This window comes from Accipiter gentilis, chromosome 7 (genome assembly GCF_929443795.1).
Source record: "Accipiter gentilis chromosome 7, bAccGen1.1, whole genome shotgun sequence".
Taxonomy (NCBI): domain Eukaryota; kingdom Metazoa; phylum Chordata; class Aves; order Accipitriformes; family Accipitridae; genus Astur; species Astur gentilis.
In genome coordinates this window covers 6,013,900-6,032,238 of record NC_064886.1, presented here as the reverse complement: position 1 = coordinate 6,032,238, position 18,339 = coordinate 6,013,900, and the positions used below count along the sequence as shown (strand labels likewise).

At 47.1% G+C, this 18,339-nt stretch overlaps 2 protein-coding genes across 3 annotated transcripts; both read left to right on the top strand.

Annotated features, from left to right (window-relative positions):
- Positions 1–705: 705 nt before the first annotated feature.
- Positions 706–11,239, top strand: DDX51 (DEAD-box helicase 51). 2 transcript variants are annotated; one of them, XM_049806171.1, is made up of 16 exons: positions 706–782; positions 922–1,313; positions 1,719–1,963; positions 2,089–2,239; positions 3,763–3,908; positions 4,210–4,281; positions 4,469–4,575; positions 5,097–5,205; positions 5,840–5,985; positions 6,692–6,887; positions 7,523–7,638; positions 7,731–7,847; positions 8,799–8,900; positions 9,376–9,439; positions 9,654–9,788; positions 10,652–11,239. In XM_049806171.1, the coding sequence occupies exons 1-16, from the start codon at positions 760–762 to the stop codon at positions 10,676–10,678; spliced, it is 2,148 nt and encodes a 715-aa protein (XP_049662128.1). In that variant the 5' UTR covers positions 706–759; the 3' UTR covers positions 10,679–11,239. The 2 variants fall into 2 exon arrangements, with proteins under 2 accessions (XP_049662128.1, XP_049662129.1); XM_049806172.1 differs by lacking the exon at positions 8,799–8,900.
- Positions 11,240–12,209: 970 nt separating this feature from the next.
- On the top strand, positions 12,210–18,273 carry LOC126040766 (glutathione S-transferase theta-1-like). The gene is made up of 5 exons (XM_049805629.1): positions 12,210–12,368; positions 15,272–15,359; positions 15,633–15,783; positions 16,365–16,541; positions 17,071–18,273. Exons 1-5 carry the CDS (start codon positions 12,257–12,259, stop codon positions 17,275–17,277), a joined length of 735 nt encoding a protein of 244 aa, XP_049661586.1. The 5' UTR covers positions 12,210–12,256; the 3' UTR covers positions 17,278–18,273.
- Positions 18,274–18,339: the final 66 nt, after the last annotated feature.

Sequence of the window (18,339 nt, the reverse complement as noted above, 5' to 3'; positions counted from 1 at the left end):
GGCAACATATCTGTTTCACTCTGCTGAAGCAAACAAAAGGAACACTTTTGAGCTTGCTTCTGTGTCTCAGACATGGTATTTCACAGTACACTTAGACTGAGTGGCACGTGCCTGACAGCACTCCAGGGTCATTTTTACCTTGCTGGGCTCGAGGCTGTGGGTGCCTTCAGGGTTTCTCGTTGCTCTGAGTTTTCTTTGGGTTTTTTTGGCTATGTCCTCCGTTGCTACAGCGGAAGCAGTCCTTGGGCCAGCCCTGTGCCTGCTGCTTCAGGGAGGCTTTCCTTTAACATGCTACCTGTGTGAGGCCAACCAAGCAAGCAAGGAAGGAGTACTTTTGCTCACTGAGTTGAAACGCTGCTATCCATATGGCTTACACGGGCTCCCCTCAGGCAGCCAGGGGTGCCCCTCAGTACTGTGGTAAGCCTCTGTCGCTCTCTGCCCACAAGTCCCCGCAGTGATGGTGCGCTCTCCTGGGCCTCCGTGTCGGGGTGGGGGGGGATCCGGGACTGTGAGGTACTTTTCTCCCCTCAGCATTTCCCCAGCCTTCCTCCTCCAGCGTTTCCCCCTCAGCCGCCCTTCCCGCCCTTCCCCTCAGGGGGGCGCGCGGCGCGACCGCCCCTCCCCAGCAGGCGGGGGCGGGCGGGTGCGCGCGCCTCCCCGCCCCGCGCGCCCTTCTGGAGCCTTCCGCCGCTGCCTCGCGCCGCGCGGGCTCCGCTGACGTCATCTCCGGGCGCCCCGTCGGCGCGGCCCGGCGCGGCCATGGCGCTTTTCTGCATCAACAGGTAACTCCTGCCTCAGGCGCTGCCGGCCCAGCCCCGGCGTCCCCCAGCGGCACGGACTCGAGTGGGGGTGCCTGGCCGGATGGGCCCGGTGGGAGCGGGCGGCTTGTGCCTGAGGAGGTTTTGTCCTGGGCTGTTGCAGGTACGGCGGGGAGGAGGAGAAGCAAGGGGATGAGGAGGAGGAGGACGCTGAGGCGAAGGCCCGGGCTCGGGTCCTGTTGGAGCGGCTGCGCCAGCAGGCGAAGGCCCGGCAGCTGAAGAAGCAGCAGGAGGCACAGCCCGAGGGAGGGGAAGGCGGGCCGTCCGGAGGAGCCGACCCGGGGCTGAGCCCCGGGGGCGGAAAGAGGAAAAGGAAGGGGGAGAGTGAAGAGCAGTCCTGTGCGCAAGGACAGAAGAAGCTCAAGAAGAAACAGCGGCCTCGCAGCTGTTCTGAAGAAAGGGCGGACGCCGAGGAGGCAGCAGATGGCAGCACTCCATCGAAGAAGAAAGACAGTAGAAGAAAATCGGAAGTGCCGCAGGAGAGGACTGAAGCAGGTAACGCTAAACTGAGGCCGTAGGATTTTGGTTCATTGGGGTCGACAGTTCTCAGCGGAGAAGGAGACACAAGTTACCCTTTGAGTAACCTACTGAATTTACCTGATGGTAAATTTTGTTTTCCTCTGCTTAATATGTTCCCAAAGTAATTCGCTTTCTAGGGGAAAGCCCCATATTGCAAACTTTGGGGATCAGTTTAGTGTAAGGGAAGGGGGGAAGCATGTCACCTCGGTCTTCAGTTGCCTCCATACCAACAAACAAATGTTTGGCTTTTGCACCTGAATTTAGGAAGAAGGAGGAGCTTGCAAGTTTTGCTGAAGTCTGTTGTTGTAAAATGTTGCCTACATGCCTTTTCTGTAGCACGTTCTGACCTGTAGCTTTGTATTCTTGTTATCCAAATTCCAGATTCTGAAGAAGACATCAAGCAACAGGAAAATAGAAGCAACCTTAAAAATAAGTCTTCTCAAAGGAAGAAAGCAGATGAGGAAACAAAGGGAGCTGGAACAAGGAAGAAAGAGAACAGTCCAAGAGCTGAAGGAAGTCAGAGTACAAAGGAGGAGCTGTCCTTAGCAGCCTTGGAGGAAGAGACAAATCTTCCACCCTCCAGTTTGGTGGTTCTTGGAGACTATGACAGAAAGCCAGTGCAGAAGGTAACTAGCTTGACTGAATTTTGATGATGGTTAGGAAGGAGCATGCATCTTAACAGCTTATTTTATGTATGGTATTGTCTGTTTGATGGCAGAAATGCTTTGTTATTCTTCTTTCCCCACCTCAGGTTCAGGCCTTCTTACCGCAGTGGCTTGCTCAACCCAAACTAGTGCAAAAACGTATCAAAGATAATCTAGTTCCAATCGGAGAAGTTCCAGGAATTCATCCCCGGCTGTTGAAAAAGCTACAAATGAATGGGATAGAGTCCTTTTTTCCAGGTAATTTGATAGTGCTTTTGTTTCTTTCTAAACTGACTTAGGTAGTTCCTACAGTCTATTGCTGTATATTTTATGTAGTCAGTGAAGTAAAACATAGAAAAGAACAAGCTTAATGCATCAAAGTGATTGTACTAGTTTTAACCCTTCTTTTTCAAAGTTTTACCTAGGCTGAGTAACTGAAGTGTGTTATCTAGTCATAAATGTAGCTCCACAAAATATGACAGCTTGACGTAATAGCACACAGCTGCCAAAAGAGGGAGGTCTTACTCGTGTCCTCCTGTTTTCCCACCTTCCCACCAGGCTTGTGCTTTAGTTCCTTACCTTCCACCATCTCTGCTGCTAATTGGACCTCTCTAGAAACCCCATTAAAGCAGCAGAAAACCATTCAAGAAAAAAAAACAGTTGGTTTTCCATTATTTTACTAGTTTTGCAAAAAAGTGCAGTAAGTGCCAGCTCCTAAATAAATAGAAAGCACAGCTGGAAACAGGGATAAGGAAAGGAGGCAATGGGAGAGGAGGGAGGAAGGTGGGATCTCTGACCTGCAGTCAGTTACTTGGTCCAGCTGAGCCTGGAGGCTTAGACTGTATTAGAGACTCATCAAGGTTACATTGGAAAGGCAGCATGTGTCATCTTTTTTTTTTTTTTTTTTATATTCTGTTACATAACATTTTAGTCTAACTGCTGTTGCTTATTTTGTCTGGGAAGATCATAACAGCTTACTGATAGCAACTTCTTGTGTTCTCTCATAAGTGAAGTCCAGGTTATGGCACTTGGTAGTAGATGAATCAAGCAGTGTCACGCCCTGTCTGGTAGAGATGGTGTCCACTGAAGTCATACATCATATGCATCACTGAGTATGGTCTTGTCATGAAGCTAGATCCCCTGGCTGCTAAACCTCATAGATAAACCAAAGTTGGCCGGTTTGTCAGGGCTCGTCATGGGACAGGGAAAGGAGAGAGTTTGTGCATGACAGCCAAAGCTGTTGTCTGCACAGGACTGTTTGCTTCAGTCCTTGTGTACTCTCCTGCGGCAAACTTGAATAACTCCAAAGCGTATAGGAGTTGTGCATTTTGCTCCTTGGCCAGTAAGGCTGTGTTGCCGTGCTGCATGTTCTGTGTTTATATATATAAGAGCAGTTTGTACTTCAAATAAAGGATGCTTACAGATAAATATTCATAGGTTTTAAATCTGTCCAGTGCCATCCTAACGTGAGAACAAGAAGGCAGATATGAGTTGGAAACAATATTTAACACAGTAACATCCTAGCTGAGCACTAGAAGTAGCTGAATTCTTGGAGAGGAAAATCTCTCTGTTCAGTGCTAAGCTTCCACGCATGAACAAGAACCAGGTGAAAGCAGATAGCATTTCTATTGACAACTGGTTTTGATTTCTTCCTCTATTATGTCTATAGCAACAACAGCATAGAAGTAGAAACAGATTCATTCTATATAACTGCTTTCCTGGCTACACTGGTTTTAGTCCAGTTAACTCTGTAGTTAATGTTTGTTTCCGTTTTATTTCAGTTCAGGCAGAGGTGATTCCTGCTATTCTACAGAGTGCATCCAATGGGTATTTGGTTGGGCAGGGAGGATACCGCCCCAAAGACATCTGCGTCTCAGCACCTACGGGCAGTGGTAAAACCCTGTCTTTTGTCATACCCATAGTACAGGTGAGTTTACTCCCAGTAAAGTACCTGTAGGGAAAATGCTGGGGTTGCTTTTGTTCAAGCAAAAGTAGGTCAGAAAAGAATTTGTGGATGCAAAGCAGCAAATTTTTAGCTCGGAGCTGTACTAGTCCCCTTCATCTCATGAAGGCATAGCACGAGAAGTTGGGAGGGTGGAGGGAAGTAAAATAGAAACATAAAACTCCGTGAGGATGTGTCAAGCCCATCTCTTCTTCCTTCTTTAGATACAAGAACCTCCTTCTCTCCCCACTGCTTTCAGGAACTCATTCGGCCTTTGTTTTGGCAGGTTCTGCTAGATCGAGTAGTTTGCCAAGTACGAGCTCTGGTTGTTCTGCCCACCAAAGAACTGGCACAACAGGTATGTGGCTCTTCACCTTCTCTCTGAGTGGAACTGGACCGAGGGAAAGGCTGGTGCAGACAGTACTTTGCTTGGCTGTTCTGTGAAGCAGTTTGAAGACCCATCAGTGGGTTTGATGTTGTTAGCGTAATGGAAAGTATTACTTTAACTGATTTTGTTGTGGCTAACAAAGCCCATCTCTTTGCAGGTGAGTAAAGTGTTCAACATTTACACTGATGGGACAGGTCTGAAGGTCGTTCTGATTACTGGCCAGAAATCTTTTGCAAAGGAGCAGGAGATGCTTGTCCAGAAAAAGTAGGTTAAAAGGTCTTTTGATAAGGTTTATAGAGATCGTAAACTATTTAATCTCAGTAAGCAGAGGTCAAAATATAGGCTATTGCATCACACCATCATGCAATAATAATTTTGGATAGTGGGTTTATATGCTAGACACTGGTCATTCTGTCTTTGACAAAAGTGCCTGCTACTACTCCTTTTTTATGATTGTTGTATTTTACTAGATTTTGGGGGGTCTTCACCAGCTGAGTAGAATGCAGACATTTAACTTATACCCACAGGTACAAATGATTGTTACAGGATTTTGCTGCAACTAAGCTTTTTTTAAGAGCAATGAAGAATTATGCTTTTTGTTTAAAATGAGGGTTTAGTGTCCAGCACTGCCTTTGCATGCTTTCCACATAAAGCGCATATTTGAATTCTGCTCTTTCTCAGTTAAGTGAGTAGTAGGAAAATCTTAAGCTCTGCTGACCAAGGATCTCTGTTACGTGCTTTATGGTGTAGGGAGAAACTTACTAATGGGCCGCTTGTTCTTTCAGAGTGACAGGCTACTGCAGCCTGGCTGATATTATTGTGGCTACACCAGGGCGGCTCACAGATCACATTAGCCAGACCGCGGGGTTTAGCCTGACGCAGCTTCGCTTCCTGGTGAGTCAACTCCACAGGTCTCCCATCTTAGTGCAAGGCCCATTAGAGCTGTAATTACTGCTTTGTTCTTGCATGGTACATAAATATATCTCTGTTGGAACTGTTGTATGGTCCCGTTCTATGCTCCAGATTGCTCAGGCAACGGTCCCAAGATGAGATGTTTTATTCCAACTCGTGACACCCAGGCATCCACCTACTTCCACTTCTCTCCTAGCCTCTTGCAAACACAAACTCAGAGTGAAGCCTTATTGGTCAAGGTCAAGGTAAATTATCAGACTGTAGTAGCTTCCACCACATAGGAGTCTGCAGAAACATAGTTGCAATCTTATTCATGATGTGGAGTTTTTTATCTCTTTTTCGGAGACATGGAATGGATTTATGTGCAAATGAACATGTGTGTAGTTTGAGTGTCAGGCTGGCTACTGAGCCACTGAAACAAAAGCAAAATTCAGTTTTGGGATAGAAACTTCTGCCTTCATTTGAGGGAGGATAGGCAAAGAAAATATTTCTATTGATTAGAAGCTTCCATTATCTTACACTCTGGCTCACTTGTTATAGATACAAAAGGAAAATAAAAGCTCCCTAGTGCTAGATGGTACTTAACAAGTAGTGTTTTTTGTCCTTGTGAATTCAGATCGTAGATGAAGCTGACCGTATGATCGATGACATGCACCAGAACTGTCTGAACCAAATTGTCAAAGCTGCATTCCAAGTAGAAAATGACTCTGGCTCCAACATGCTTTTTCAGAGGACCAAACCAGGGCCTATAACAGCAGCCAGGTAAGTTGCAGAATGCGTTTCTTTGAACTGGTAGCGCGGACACCAGCACTTAGATGTCACTGCCCTGCTTCACGGTACTCTCTCACAGGCACTCCCAAAGTTTGCTTAGTTGGAGAAATGTCTGCCAAAGTAAGGCAGCTGCTTTTTCAAAGCTTGAAAAAGCAGGCAGTGAACAGCTGATAGTACAGGATGTCTTTTAGACTGAAGCTTAAGTATTGTATTCTCTAGGCTTTCCTTAACTAGACTAAGGGAGCATCAAAAGAATGCACAAATATTGCAAGTCTGTGATTCTTTTGCATGGTAACTATTTGAGTTAGTTGAGCTGAGTAATGGATTTGAAGAAAAACTGTTGGAATTATCTATCTGCAGCTGCTGCTTTTCATACAGCATGGTAGAGATGTATCAGAAACAGAGATCATCAACCAAGGAAGGAAGCTACTAGAATGAGGACACAGGTAACTAGGATGCAAGAATGTGTGCAGGGCTAACAGATGCAGGTTTTGCAATTGGTTGAGGGCGCTGATCAGTTCCATCTGTGAACTCCACCATAAAACAAGGGTGTAAAAGAACCTACAGGAAAGGCCCAGGACAGGAAAAGAGTGTCAAAAAGAGTTAATTGCTTCCCTCATAACATCATCTGAAGGCATTTGTGGAGGAGCTCCTTTGCCCTGTCCTCAAAGCTGTTTCTATGTGCTATTCCTTTCAGCTCCTGCTATCCTCAGATACCCTTACAGAAACTGCTGTTTTCAGCCACGTTGACTCAGGACCCAGAGAAACTGCAGCAGCTGGACTTATTCCAGCCTCGCCTCTTCACGTCTGTCTATTCTGAGAAAAAAACATTTGGAGTTGGAACAGAGACTGAACAAGATACTAAGAAATACACACTCCCCGAGGGGCTATCGGTATGACATTAATTGTCTTGAACAAATTATACTTGAAGATCTGTTTAACTCTGGAGTCTGTAGTTGTTTTTACCCTATAAACAAATATGTCTTCCATATGGTTCCTTGCACGACAGAGGTGCTGGGCGAAAGTGGCTTTGGGAGTATTTATGACCCAGAGAGCTCTATCTCTTGCGTGTTTGTTTTCTCATTGCTTAGTGTTCATGTCGTTAAGATTGGATTAATTTTTATTTTTTTTTTAATTAAACTCTTCATGCAGAATTAAGATATGAAGTAATAATAATGTAGTAGCACTTATCAACAGTCCGTACGTATAACATGCATTTTGGGGCATGTAGACAGAGGTCACCCTGTAGACAAGAAGGCAGTGTGTGTTGTTACTTGCTGTGGAGAAGTGAGGACATTAGAACAACGCAGATCTCCTGTCTCTACCCTGTGTTGTATCATCCCAGCCTGTAACTGTGACTTATTCTAAAGGGGGTGGCCTTGTTCTAAAGGGGGTCTGGTTTGGCTGCTATTAGTCAGCTGTAAAACATCAAAGCCTATGTAGGTCTTGGACAGGTGGTGGGTTTCAGAGTAGACAGCCTTGGCAAGAAGTAATTTTTCTCTCTGAACTTCTTCCCTGTCAACTGCAGCAATGTTACGTGCCTTGTGACCTGAATTCTAAGCCTTTGCTCCTCTTGTATTTCATGCTGAAAATGAAATTTACCCGTGTGTTGTGCTTTACCAACTCCAGGGAAGCTTCTCACAGGTGAATATATTAATCAGATCACTATAGTAGGTATCTGTCAAGTAATGCTCCAGAGGTAATGAAGTGACTGTTTCCATCCCATTTACCTACAGGTTGTTCCTGCTGGTTCAAGCCTTTGGTGGCATCGCTGTGGCTGAATTTTCTTCTCGGTTACCTCCAAATGAAAGACAGAGAACCATGAAAGAATTTGAACAAGGAAAAATACAACTGTGAGCATCTTAAATGAGTTTCCTGTGTCTCTTCCAACATAGGCCGTTTCCAGTGTGAGGAGCTAGGTAGAACCAACACACTTAAATGAGGTCTTGTGTAAAACAGCATGCAGGAACCAACTTGCAGAATGGGTGTGAGACTTGGACTTGTGACTTGAATTGTTACCCTGCCTGTAACTTGGCCTATTCTAATCTAGCTGTAACCTGAATTTCTGTGTGTTGTTTTATAACAAGCAGTAAATGTAACTGCTTGTTCATATAGTTGCCCAAAACACATACAGTTCAGAAAACCTTAAGTTTAATGTGTGTGCTTGGCATCTGGCACTTGTTGGAAGAAAATAGATGTTGGTACTAGAACTACTTATAGTATTAGTGCTTCCTACCAAGAAAATCCCTGATCAGACTGGTATACAGACTTACTTCTATCCATGTGTTTGATTTGCCATGTGGTTTTGGTAGCTGTATGGGATTGCATCTGTGGAATGTCTCTGAGAAGAAGGTAAACACTTATTTTCTGGATTTTCTTTTTATCCAAACCCGGTGTTTAAATTCCTCCTTGACTGCTGGAATTTCACACCTTGCTGTCTGCAGAGGTCACTTAAAGTGCCTTTATGGAATGTTCAGGTAGCTTACAGATTTGTAACCTCCAACGTGGTGGGAGCTGTCTGGCTTAGTGTCACATGCTTGGAGAACCTGGAAACACCCAGTAACTTTTCATGCACAACAGTAGGTGACAAGCCTGCAGTGATGCTTGGAGGTCTGCAGGCAGTTAAAAATGCCAGTAGCAATAAGGAGTGACTTACAATGCTGCTGTCATGCTCAGAGGTCAGAGGCTGGCTGCCCAGGTTGAACAGAGATTAGCAAGAGTTGTGCTGAGTTCACTTGTGCTTTGCTTCTGCGGTAGTGCAAGAGATGTTACCTGAAAATGACTATACGTATGTTTAAAACCAGGTTAATCAGTACAGATGCCACTGCACGAGGGATTGATGTTAAAGGAGTGAATTATGTAATAAACTATGATGCACCACAGTTCATCAGGACATATATTCACCGGTAAGACAACCAGGAACAAAGGGAAGATGTCTGAGCTTGGTTTACTTTGAAATGTTTAGCAAAGGTGATGTGCACTTAAAAGGGTTTTTAGCTTTGGATTTTTTGTACTTTAATATGCAAATAGCTTTCTAATTGAAATTAAGCCTGTAGCATCAGCAGAGTAATGCAGCATTGAAACAGACACCTAGCACCCTATTACAGAAAATGTAGTTTACAGGAACTAGAAATACTGTCCTAGACAGCATCGAGTATTGGGTTTCTAGATGTTCAGAAAACTGCAGTGGCACAGCAGCTGTGAACGAGCCCTGAAAGTGTTCACCCTTTGTAACATATGGCTAATCCTGCTGTGCTAACCTCAAAAAACTTGGAATCAGACTTTCTTAAATCTGGAGAATTTCAGAATCAGACTCTTGGAGCTGATAATGGCAGTGACTGTGTGGCTAAACTGACTTGATGCTACTTTTTCTTGTTTCAGAGTTGGAAGAACGGCTCGTGCAGGAAAAGTGGGCGTCGCTTTCAGCTTGGTCCTTAGAATTCAGGTACGTCATTGGTGTGGGATTCATTTGGTAAGGATGCATGCAGGGGCATAAGGAAGATAAGGTTCATACTACTTCCCTCCTTTTCCAGTCAGCTGAGCTTTGTACTTGGAAACTTCGATTATTTCCTGACTAGGCAGCATGTTCCAAAATGTGCTCATTTTCTAGCTGATAGGCAGTGGGGTGTCTCATCTCCTGTGTCCATTTTGTTATGCAGGAGCGTAGGTTTCTGCGGATGTTGAAGGATGCTGGCATCCAAGACATAAAGAAGCACCCGGTGAAGGGCAACTCACTAAAGCCATTGGTGCAGAAATATGAGGAAGCTCTCTGTAAGCTTGAGAAGACAGTCAAGGTAATTAAAATGAGGAAGAAAACAAAAAAAAAAATTCGAACTACGACTTGCACAGTATATTTTAACTCACGACTAGCACAAGTATTAGTGTCCAGGACCCTTTCCTTTAACTGAGACATTTCCATTTCACTGTGAAGGCAGCATGTGTGGGTGCCTCATTATGAAATACTCAGAAAGGGTGGGGAGGAGAGAAAGAGGTTTTCTGTTAAAGGAAAGGTAGGCAGCATCCCTGGAGGTATTTAAAAGACATGTAAACATGGCGCTTAAGGACATGGGTTAGTGGTGGACTTTGCAATGTTAAGTTTACAGCTGACTCGATCTTTTCCAAGCTAAATGATTCTATGATTCTATTTTATGATTCTATGATTTGCGGTGTTTCCTTTTCTATTCTGCCTTTCTCTTACCTCTGGAGCTGGGATTTTGGCAACTACCCAGAGGAGGGCAAACAAAACGCAGAGATTAAACCTTTTGTCATTACAGAGTTATAAGACTGTAATTTACAGCTATGCTGACTAGAAGTTTGGGTATTCCAAACCAGGAAATAATTTTCTGCAGGCCATTCTTAATACACCCGTGGGAAGGTTGAGAGCTTTCAGACAGAAGCAGGGTAGCATTTAACTTGCTAGATGGGTGGGCTAGGGGATCCATAATAGACTTTCTGTGCTGTATGATTTAGGCAAGTGTTCTGCTCTCTAATTTGAGGACTCCTTGAAAAATGATGATTTTGAGTTGTAGACTAGGAATGTTTGAGAACTGGGGCAGAAAGGATTATTAAATTGTCCCATTGCTCCCCAAAGTCCCTTCTGTGTGACTCTGAGACAGGGGCATCTTCAGTCACCTTCTCAACTTTTAATTTTGAACAGAACGAGCGAGCACAGAAACGAGCCTGAATGAATGGAAGCTGAGAAGGTTGTGTTTTGTGGCACTGAAGCTGCTGAGCGGGATAGGTCACGGGCTACTACCCAGCATGGTAACAATGAGACATGGTCACTGAATGGTTGGCTCCTCAACCTTATCCTATGCAAAGTCAACTATTACAGGCCTCATTCCCCTTTCAAGGACACTGCAAACAGAGTTCAGTTACTGGTTTAAAACAAACAAACAAAAAAATTTGAGATACAGTTGTTCTGAAGAGGACTTTGTGTTATATCCTGCTGGTATATGTAAAACTACCCCCAGTGAAGAGAAGAGCTGTTACACAGCACTTGAGGATGGGCCTGATGGAACTGCCGATGTCCAAAGGTGAGGGCTGTGCCCTTTGTGCCTCTGAACTGTGACAACTAATGGTTCCGTCTCACTGCACAGGCAGCTGTATCTGCAAATGCATAAACACATATACAGTGCCTATAGCAGAAGTGTGTTTGGAGAGCTGCTCTAGGCTGAAGTGACTGTAACTTTTAAATAAATACTATATATATTTTTAAAATGGTGTCTAATAAAGATTCCTGCGTACAGGGATGGAGATTGCCTTGAAGGGCTTTTTCACTTCTATAGTTTCGTGCATTTCTTGTCATATTGTTTCCTTCCACTATTCACTACCAGTGGTAACAGCAGGTCTTACTAAGTGTTAGGTTGGTGTTAATGCAGACTAAAATGTCGGACGTCCAATATGAATATACTGGAGTCAGCTAGTATCACTACAAGGCCTAAATCTATTTGAGACATGCCCCTGCTATTTTTAGCTGCCCCTGGCAGAAGGCTCAGAGCTACCACGTAGCTGCAGCCTGCACCTACTCTTTTAAGACTTTCGGCAGGAACCGCCCCAGCTCTGCTTTATTATTTTGTAAAACAACAAAGTAAGGGTACACCAGCATTAGTAATACATTGTTGGAGCAAAACGAAGGGCTGGCAATCTTGGAGGGTTGGGTGTCAGGAAGGGTGGTTGTGTCTTGTAAAGGTAGGAGCAATGTGGGGTTTTATAGCAGTGAAGTAGTGTGTGGCTTCCTACCGTGTGACTCGAGCAGTTTTTGCATAGCACGGGTGCCTGGGCTGGCGTCAGAGTAGCAGAAAAGAAAGTTCTCTTCTGCAAGAGCTGTGAGCTCCCGTCAGCAAAGCAAGTATCTACCTCTTGTGCACCTACACCCATCACCCTGGCTTTGGTTTTCCTTCTCGTTAGGCAGTTCAGGGCAGTCACTAAACCAAGCCCGAGTTTCAAACAGGAGACGGCAGAGCCCGGTTGGAACTTTGCTCTGGAAAACCGCCATAGCCCCCGTCCTGTGCAGCCACCGGCCGCAGCTCTGCCCACCCGGGAGCGGTCCTGCTCAGCACCACGGTCCCTCTGGGCTGAAGAAGCCCCGCTCCGGGGCCGAAGCCGGTAAGGCAGCGGGGGGCGGGGGGGGGGGGAAGCCCCGAGTTCTCCCCGGGACGGCTCCGCCCCCGCCGCGGGAGGAACCGGGGCAGCCTCGCCCCGCTGGCGGGGCGGGGGCCGGGTGGTGGTGGCGGCGGCGGCGGCAGGAGCGGTGGCAGGGATGGGGCTGGAGCTGTACCTCGACCTGCTCTCGCAGCCCTGCCGGGCGCTCTACATCTTCGCCCGCAGCAACGGCATCCCGTTCGAGTTCAAGCAAGTGGAGCTGATGAAGGGTGAGCGGGGGCCGGGGCTTGTGGCGGGGCTGGGGGGTGGTTCTCTGTCCCCCAGTCCCTGGGTTAGCAGGAGGGGCTAGTTGCTTCCCCCCCTCCGGGGTGCTGGGACCCCGGGGTCCCCCCGGTGCTCCCCATCTCCAGGGCAAACCGCTGGTTGCCAGCACCCCCACACACCCCCCCACGCAGAGCCGCTCCGCGGGTGGGACCGGGTTACTCAATCGTCCCCATCAGCACAAGATGCTTCGAGAGGGTGGGGTGGCCCTCCAGCTGCAGAAGGCTTCTGGTGTCAAAATAAAAGCAAAACCTGATTTCCTAAAGAAACCCTGACTTGAAGTGGCAGTCTCGGTGCCCGCGCTCCTCTGCAACAAACGACAAAGGCGTGCGGTATCTTTGAAATCAGCCCCACCGCAGCAGAAAGTGGGCCTCCGAAAAAAGGACTGCTTTTCTGAGAAGAAACGCTCAGGATGGGCTAGGTCTGAGGCCGTTCCCCATCTAAACGAGAAGCAAAAAGCAACAGAGATGGGACATTCACGTATGGGCGAGGATAGCGGAGATGTGCGATTCTTGCTCTCTAATTCAACTTCCTTAGAAAACTTTGTGCTCCACTAAGCAGCAGCCGTTGCTGCAGAGCAGCTTTTCTCCCCTTCTTAGCAGGGGCTAAGAGCCCCTTGGGAAGAGCCCTCACGCAGAGAGCTTGCTGATGTCTCCCCAGGCAGGCCACCCCTTAGGTTGTTCCTGTTTATGGTCAGGTTATTTTGAGAGGATTGAGGACAGGCTCGGCGAAGGCAGGGGAGCGAGACAATGCAGCCGTCAGGGATCTGAATGCTGAGAAATGAAGGGAACATGGTTTAGTTTGTACTCAAACCAACTGATAATTGGTAGGAGCCTGCCCAGGAGGTATCATATATTTTCACCCAACAGTGCCTAAAGATCTATATCTTCTTTCTTTGTAACTGAAGCTGGTAAAAGCTATCCTTCAACTTTTCCAAAGCTCTGCGGGAGTTGAAATTAAGGTAATGTATTGGTCATAAGAATGCCTTGGTAAGTAATGCTTAAAACCAATGAAAGATGAGAAGGCTTCTGGGGCTGAAATTGATAAAGGAACAAAAGAGGCTCCAGCCTGTGACTTGAAGAAACCTCAGGCGTGTTGTGGTTTAGTCTCTGGGTGTTCCCCTGCACACCTTAGCTCTGCATTGATTGCACCTTACTGCGGCTTTCCTCAGACCTGTCTTGCAGGAAAAAGATGTTGCTATTTTTTCTGGTGGGGGGCAGGCTCATCTAGTGTCCTTCTCCTTCTCTCCCAATAAATAAACTGTTGTGGTGAGACACTGGTACGAAGGAGAGGAGACTGGCAGGCACGCAATGGAAGCATCAAGGAGAATGGAACAACTGAAATACAGTTATCAGGGAACTGAGAGGAAGGAAAGTGAATTAAATCCCAGTTTCCCAGTGCTCTGTGCCCTGTGGCATCAGCGTTTGCTTCTGGTCAGTGTATTTAAGATGGGTAATTTGGCTTACAGGAATGCTAGAGGTGCAGCCCGTTCCTGCAGTGTGCCCACCTCCCAAGCCGTGGGGAAGCACTCCTGGTACCAGCAGCTGGGTTAGCTCGGCATCCAGCTGCTCGGCAGACACGTGTGGGCACACCGGCCCCCAAATGTGCACTTACTCAGGGATACGGTGCGGGCAGCCTCGCTGCACTAGTACCCATCACTGCACAGTATGTAAGGATCAGGTGAGGGAACATATACTCAGATTTGAGCTGGTGGGTTGAATGTGTCCCCCCAGAAAAGCTCTTGGGCCCCCAGTAGGGTAGGTCTCAACGAAATGGGTAGAAAGAGTGAGAACAGATAGAAATCACGCGACACTCCAGGGCCACCCGAGGACCTGGAATTTGCGCATCGCGTGCAGGAAATCCCAGTGGCTTTTTGAAAGGGGGTGGGGAAGACGGGCTGTGAGCCAAGTGACAGAGGAATAGTCAGAAATGAGGTTTGCCAAGTAGTGGGAAAACTAAAACTGTTTCCAGAGCATATCCTCTAGCACAGAGATTCTCAGGTGACTCACGTAGCAGGACATGGCGTTGGGTTAGACGTTAGAGAAGCCTGAATACAGAAGTACACATGTGTGACTGAAGCTGGCAGCTGGAAGAGGCTGGCACGAACAAGTCATGTAAAACAAGGCTTCTGGGACTGAGTTCAAACATAGTGGAGCACGCTGAGACCTCAGATGAACAAAGCACCTTCTTCCTGTCCGGTTCACTCTGCCTACCTTTCCGGGGGGACCTACAAGATAGTTTAAAAGCACAATCAAATCCATGTTTGCTCTGTTAAAGATACGCAAAACCTGCAAAGAGAGCTGATTGATAGATCTGTAATGAAGTACCCATGTCTTTATATGGAATCATAGAAATTTATTTTCATCTGAGGACTAAAAAGAGAGTTGAATATAAATTACATTATCTTCCGGGGGGGGGGGGGGGGGGGGGGGGAAAAGTCTGCTTTCTCACTGTCCTTGTGGTTCATGTTTCTGATACTGAGATACATTTCCTCCAAGGATCTCAGTGTTCACTCTGGGTTTATACGGGACAGGTACCTCCAGGCACAACCTTAAAGCTGATAGAGCCCCGAGTTGACAAGCACTGTTGGTATGAAAGGGCTCTTAACCGTTCTGACCTCTGTTGAGAGGTGGTTCTGGTATGCAGGCAATAAGCAAGTAGGCTGACATCATAGGGCAAACCCCCTATTTACCTTGTGGCACATTTTGATTGCTTATAAACTTAAATGAGACTGTATTTGTACATTCAAAACCAGGAACTTGAGGCCAGCTGGTCCCCACAGATTCCTCCGGTGTTTGCAGACAGGTCCTGAGCATCACTGCCAAGTACAACTTCTCATTTCCCTCCTCAGGGCAGCACAGGACAGAGGAGTTCCAGAAAGTGAATGTCCTGATGAAGGTGCCTGCGCTAAGGGACGGTTCTTTCACCTTAGCAGAGAGGTAAGGCTCAAATAAGCTCAAGCCCATACTGCAGTATTGTTTATCCTAATGCTTGGATTCTGCCAGTGTACCGTTCGGTCGCTACTGGGACTCCAGCCCAGGTACTTCTTTGCCGCCTTCCTACTGGTTCCACTTGTACATAACATAAACCTGTATTTCATGAGAAGCTTCCTCATGTAAGCAACTTGACCAGCGTTGATTGTGGAAAAATCTGTGAGCTGGTGCTCTTATCTCAGGTTACCAGCTCACTGGTCTGTCTTGCTCTCCGGGCAGCATTGCAATCCTCCTGTACCTGGCCCGGAAATTCAAGACTCCTGATCACTGGTACCCATCTGACCTGCAAAAAAGGGCTAGGGTTGATGAGTACCTGTCGTGGCAGCACGTCAACATTCGTGGGAAGGGGAGCAAGCTGTTCTTAATGAAGGTAAGACCATTGTATAGCAAAAACTAAGTGCTAAGAGCTGTGGCTCTTAGCCAATGGCCCAGGAAGTACCTCCTGTGTGCAGGGCCCTTCTAAGCAAATGTACAAGCCAGGTGACAGACAGGAACAAAACTAGATCTGGAATTGACTCGCCTGCTTAGCTGAGCCTAACTGAAGTGTCCCGAATACTTCATGCTGCTGCCACAGGTCTGGGCATGCAGTGAGATCCAGAGCAGATTCGTCCTGGGTAAGCCACTAACACCAAACACTGCACACTGCCTTCTGCTCAGCTTCATGGAAAGAATAAACCTCCCATTGGAAAACAAAATGGAATTGCTTGCAGATGGTGCAGCCTTCCCTTGAGAGGAGACTCTCGTGGCTGAAAGTTCAGACTTTCTGGGGAGGAGACAAGGACAAGCGGGAATTAATGACTGACATTAATGTTAATCTGCAACAGGAGATTAGCAGTACCGGTTGTTCTCGTGCGTGGCTGGCAAGGGATCCTTAGAAGGCAGCAGTGGGAGGGTGTGGACTGAGTTTGGAGGGAAATATGTAAAAAGCAACTTGTTTCTTCTCCCTGTCAGGTGCTGCTGCCTCTCCTCACAGGCCAGCCACTTCCTCCAGAGAAACTGGAAAGTGTTACTGAAGAGCTGAACGTTGTCCTGAAGCAGTTTGAGGAGAAGTTCTTGCAGGACAAGCCCTTCATCGTGGGCAGCGAGGTCTCCCTAGCAGACCTTGTAGCACTGGTGGAGCTCATGCAGGTGAGCATCAAGCCCCCCCACAAGTTGGGTTATGGCCAGGCCGGGTCAAGGTGTGGCTGCAGCAGCACCACCTCTTTAATGGCAGATCTTTCTCCCTGCAGTTAACTCCTTAGTGGAGTTAAATCTTGTTCCTTTTTGACTTTGACCATAATCAAGTTTGCCAGGGCACACCTACTTTGAGACAGTTGTCTCTATAGAAGAATGGGCAAAATTCCTCAGGAGAAAAAAGATAAATTACAAACTAGGCAGAGAAAGTACAGATATTTGGAAGAGATGTGTTGGTGTGCATGGACCTCTGTGTTCTGCATTAGACAGTTCTTGGATTAGCCATGGCAGTGGTCTTTCGCAGCACTTCCCAGGGGACAGCAGCTGCTGAGGATGACAACACTTGCTTCCTACTAGCTAAGAACCAGAGATGAACTCCACCTTATGTGATGACTCTCTGCTGCCTTGAGCCAAAAACATATCTGTGTGTCATTCTGGTCCTATCCCTGGTAAATGTGTTGTTTGACTCGCTCTCGCTCTGCAGCCTGTAGGTGCTGGCTATGACCTGTTTGAGGAGAGGCCGAAGTTAGCAGAGTGGCGCAGGCGGGTGGAAGAAGCAGTGGGGAAGCAGCTCTTCCAGGAAGCCCATGAAGGGATCTTGAACATCAAGAACTTGACTGCTGATAAGATCGCACCCGAACTGCTGGAGCATTTCAAGCACCAGCTCCTAAAGCAGGCCAGCCAGAATTAGGGGGTTATACTCTAAGTAAAATGGATTCTTTTCTGCAGGCTTTTTGTAGTATTTCAGCATTTCTTCTAAAAAACGTACAGGAACATCATTCAACAAAACGCACTTCAGTCACAGCCTTTCTGCAACTTAGAAGGGAAGAAAACTACATCTTAAACAGACTACAGTGAGCTGCTTTCCCTTCTTGTCCACTACAGGTATGAGCTGTAGCTCTATAGGCTTTTTCTTCCTCCAACACCACTGGATCTGTTTGAGGACAGAGGCAATTCAGTCCATGTGGGAACTGGGGCCACTCAGAACTGCCCTTTCCATCCCTATTGAGTTTTCCAGGTCACAGCACTATAGAAGGGGCAAAGGCTTCCTGAGGGTATGGCAGAGCAGATCTGTCTGAAACAAGGAAAAATCATGGAAAATTACTTTCACTTTGTAAGACGCTCAGTTGGAAGATTTTTGCTCTTTACTAAAGAGACAGGCCGGGACCCAGCCCTTGGTGGGGACCCTGCCAGGGCTCTCCTAGAACACCTGGCCACTAGAAGCGGCTGCGTCACCTGTGGGAGCAAAGGGACACAGTGCCTAGGAGCAGAGGGGCTGGGCAGGTACCCAAGTGAGGCCTCCAGCTTCTGGGAACGATGGGGTTAGTCCCATGAATAAAGATCCTCAACCATAGACTCATGCCATACTCTACAAAGAACAGCCTGCCCAGTTGAGAAAAGCTGCTTTTTGAAGTGAAGCTGCTGCCAACCACACGGTTGCCCTCTGCAAACCGTATCAGTGCTCTGGCCTTTCCCCAGAGCGGCTTTGTCAGCTCGTTGGAAGCCATTCAAGGAGGCTCTGATGAGCGCTGCCGTGGCTGGGCCAGCATTGGTGGTAGAGGGAGCTGTGCTGGCCAGCCCCAGGGTGAGCAGAACACACAGGGTATGAGCTGAGTAACGCCTCAAGTACAGTTCCACTGCTCTTCTGTCATGTGAGATTCTCCAGTAAAGTTAATGATTACGCTTACCGTGTGTTGTAGCTCTGTTTGGATTTGTAATCGGGATTTGGAAGGAAGTGGCCCTTCACAACCTC

Excerpts from the sequence above, each read along its gene's own strand:
- DDX51 (XM_049806171.1), top strand. The coding sequence starts at position 760 with ATGGCGCTTTTCTGCATCAACAG. Across the intron at positions 1,964-2,088 it reads ACAGAAAGCCAGTGCAGAAG|GTTCAGGCCTTCTTACCGCA; the intron begins GTAACTAGCTTG and ends TCCCCACCTCAG. Across the intron at positions 9,440-9,653 it reads GCTTGGTCCTTAGAATTCAG|GAGCGTAGGTTTCTGCGGAT; the intron begins GTACGTCATTGG and ends TTTGTTATGCAG.
- LOC126040766 (XM_049805629.1), top strand. The coding sequence starts at position 12,257 with ATGGGGCTGGAGCTGTACCTCGACCTGCTCTCGCAGCCCTGCCGGGCG. Across the intron at positions 15,784-16,364 it reads GCAAGCTGTTCTTAATGAAG|GTGCTGCTGCCTCTCCTCAC; the intron begins GTAAGACCATTG and ends TCTCCCTGTCAG. Across the intron at positions 16,542-17,070 it reads CACTGGTGGAGCTCATGCAG|CCTGTAGGTGCTGGCTATGA; the intron begins GTGAGCATCAAG and ends CTCGCTCTGCAG.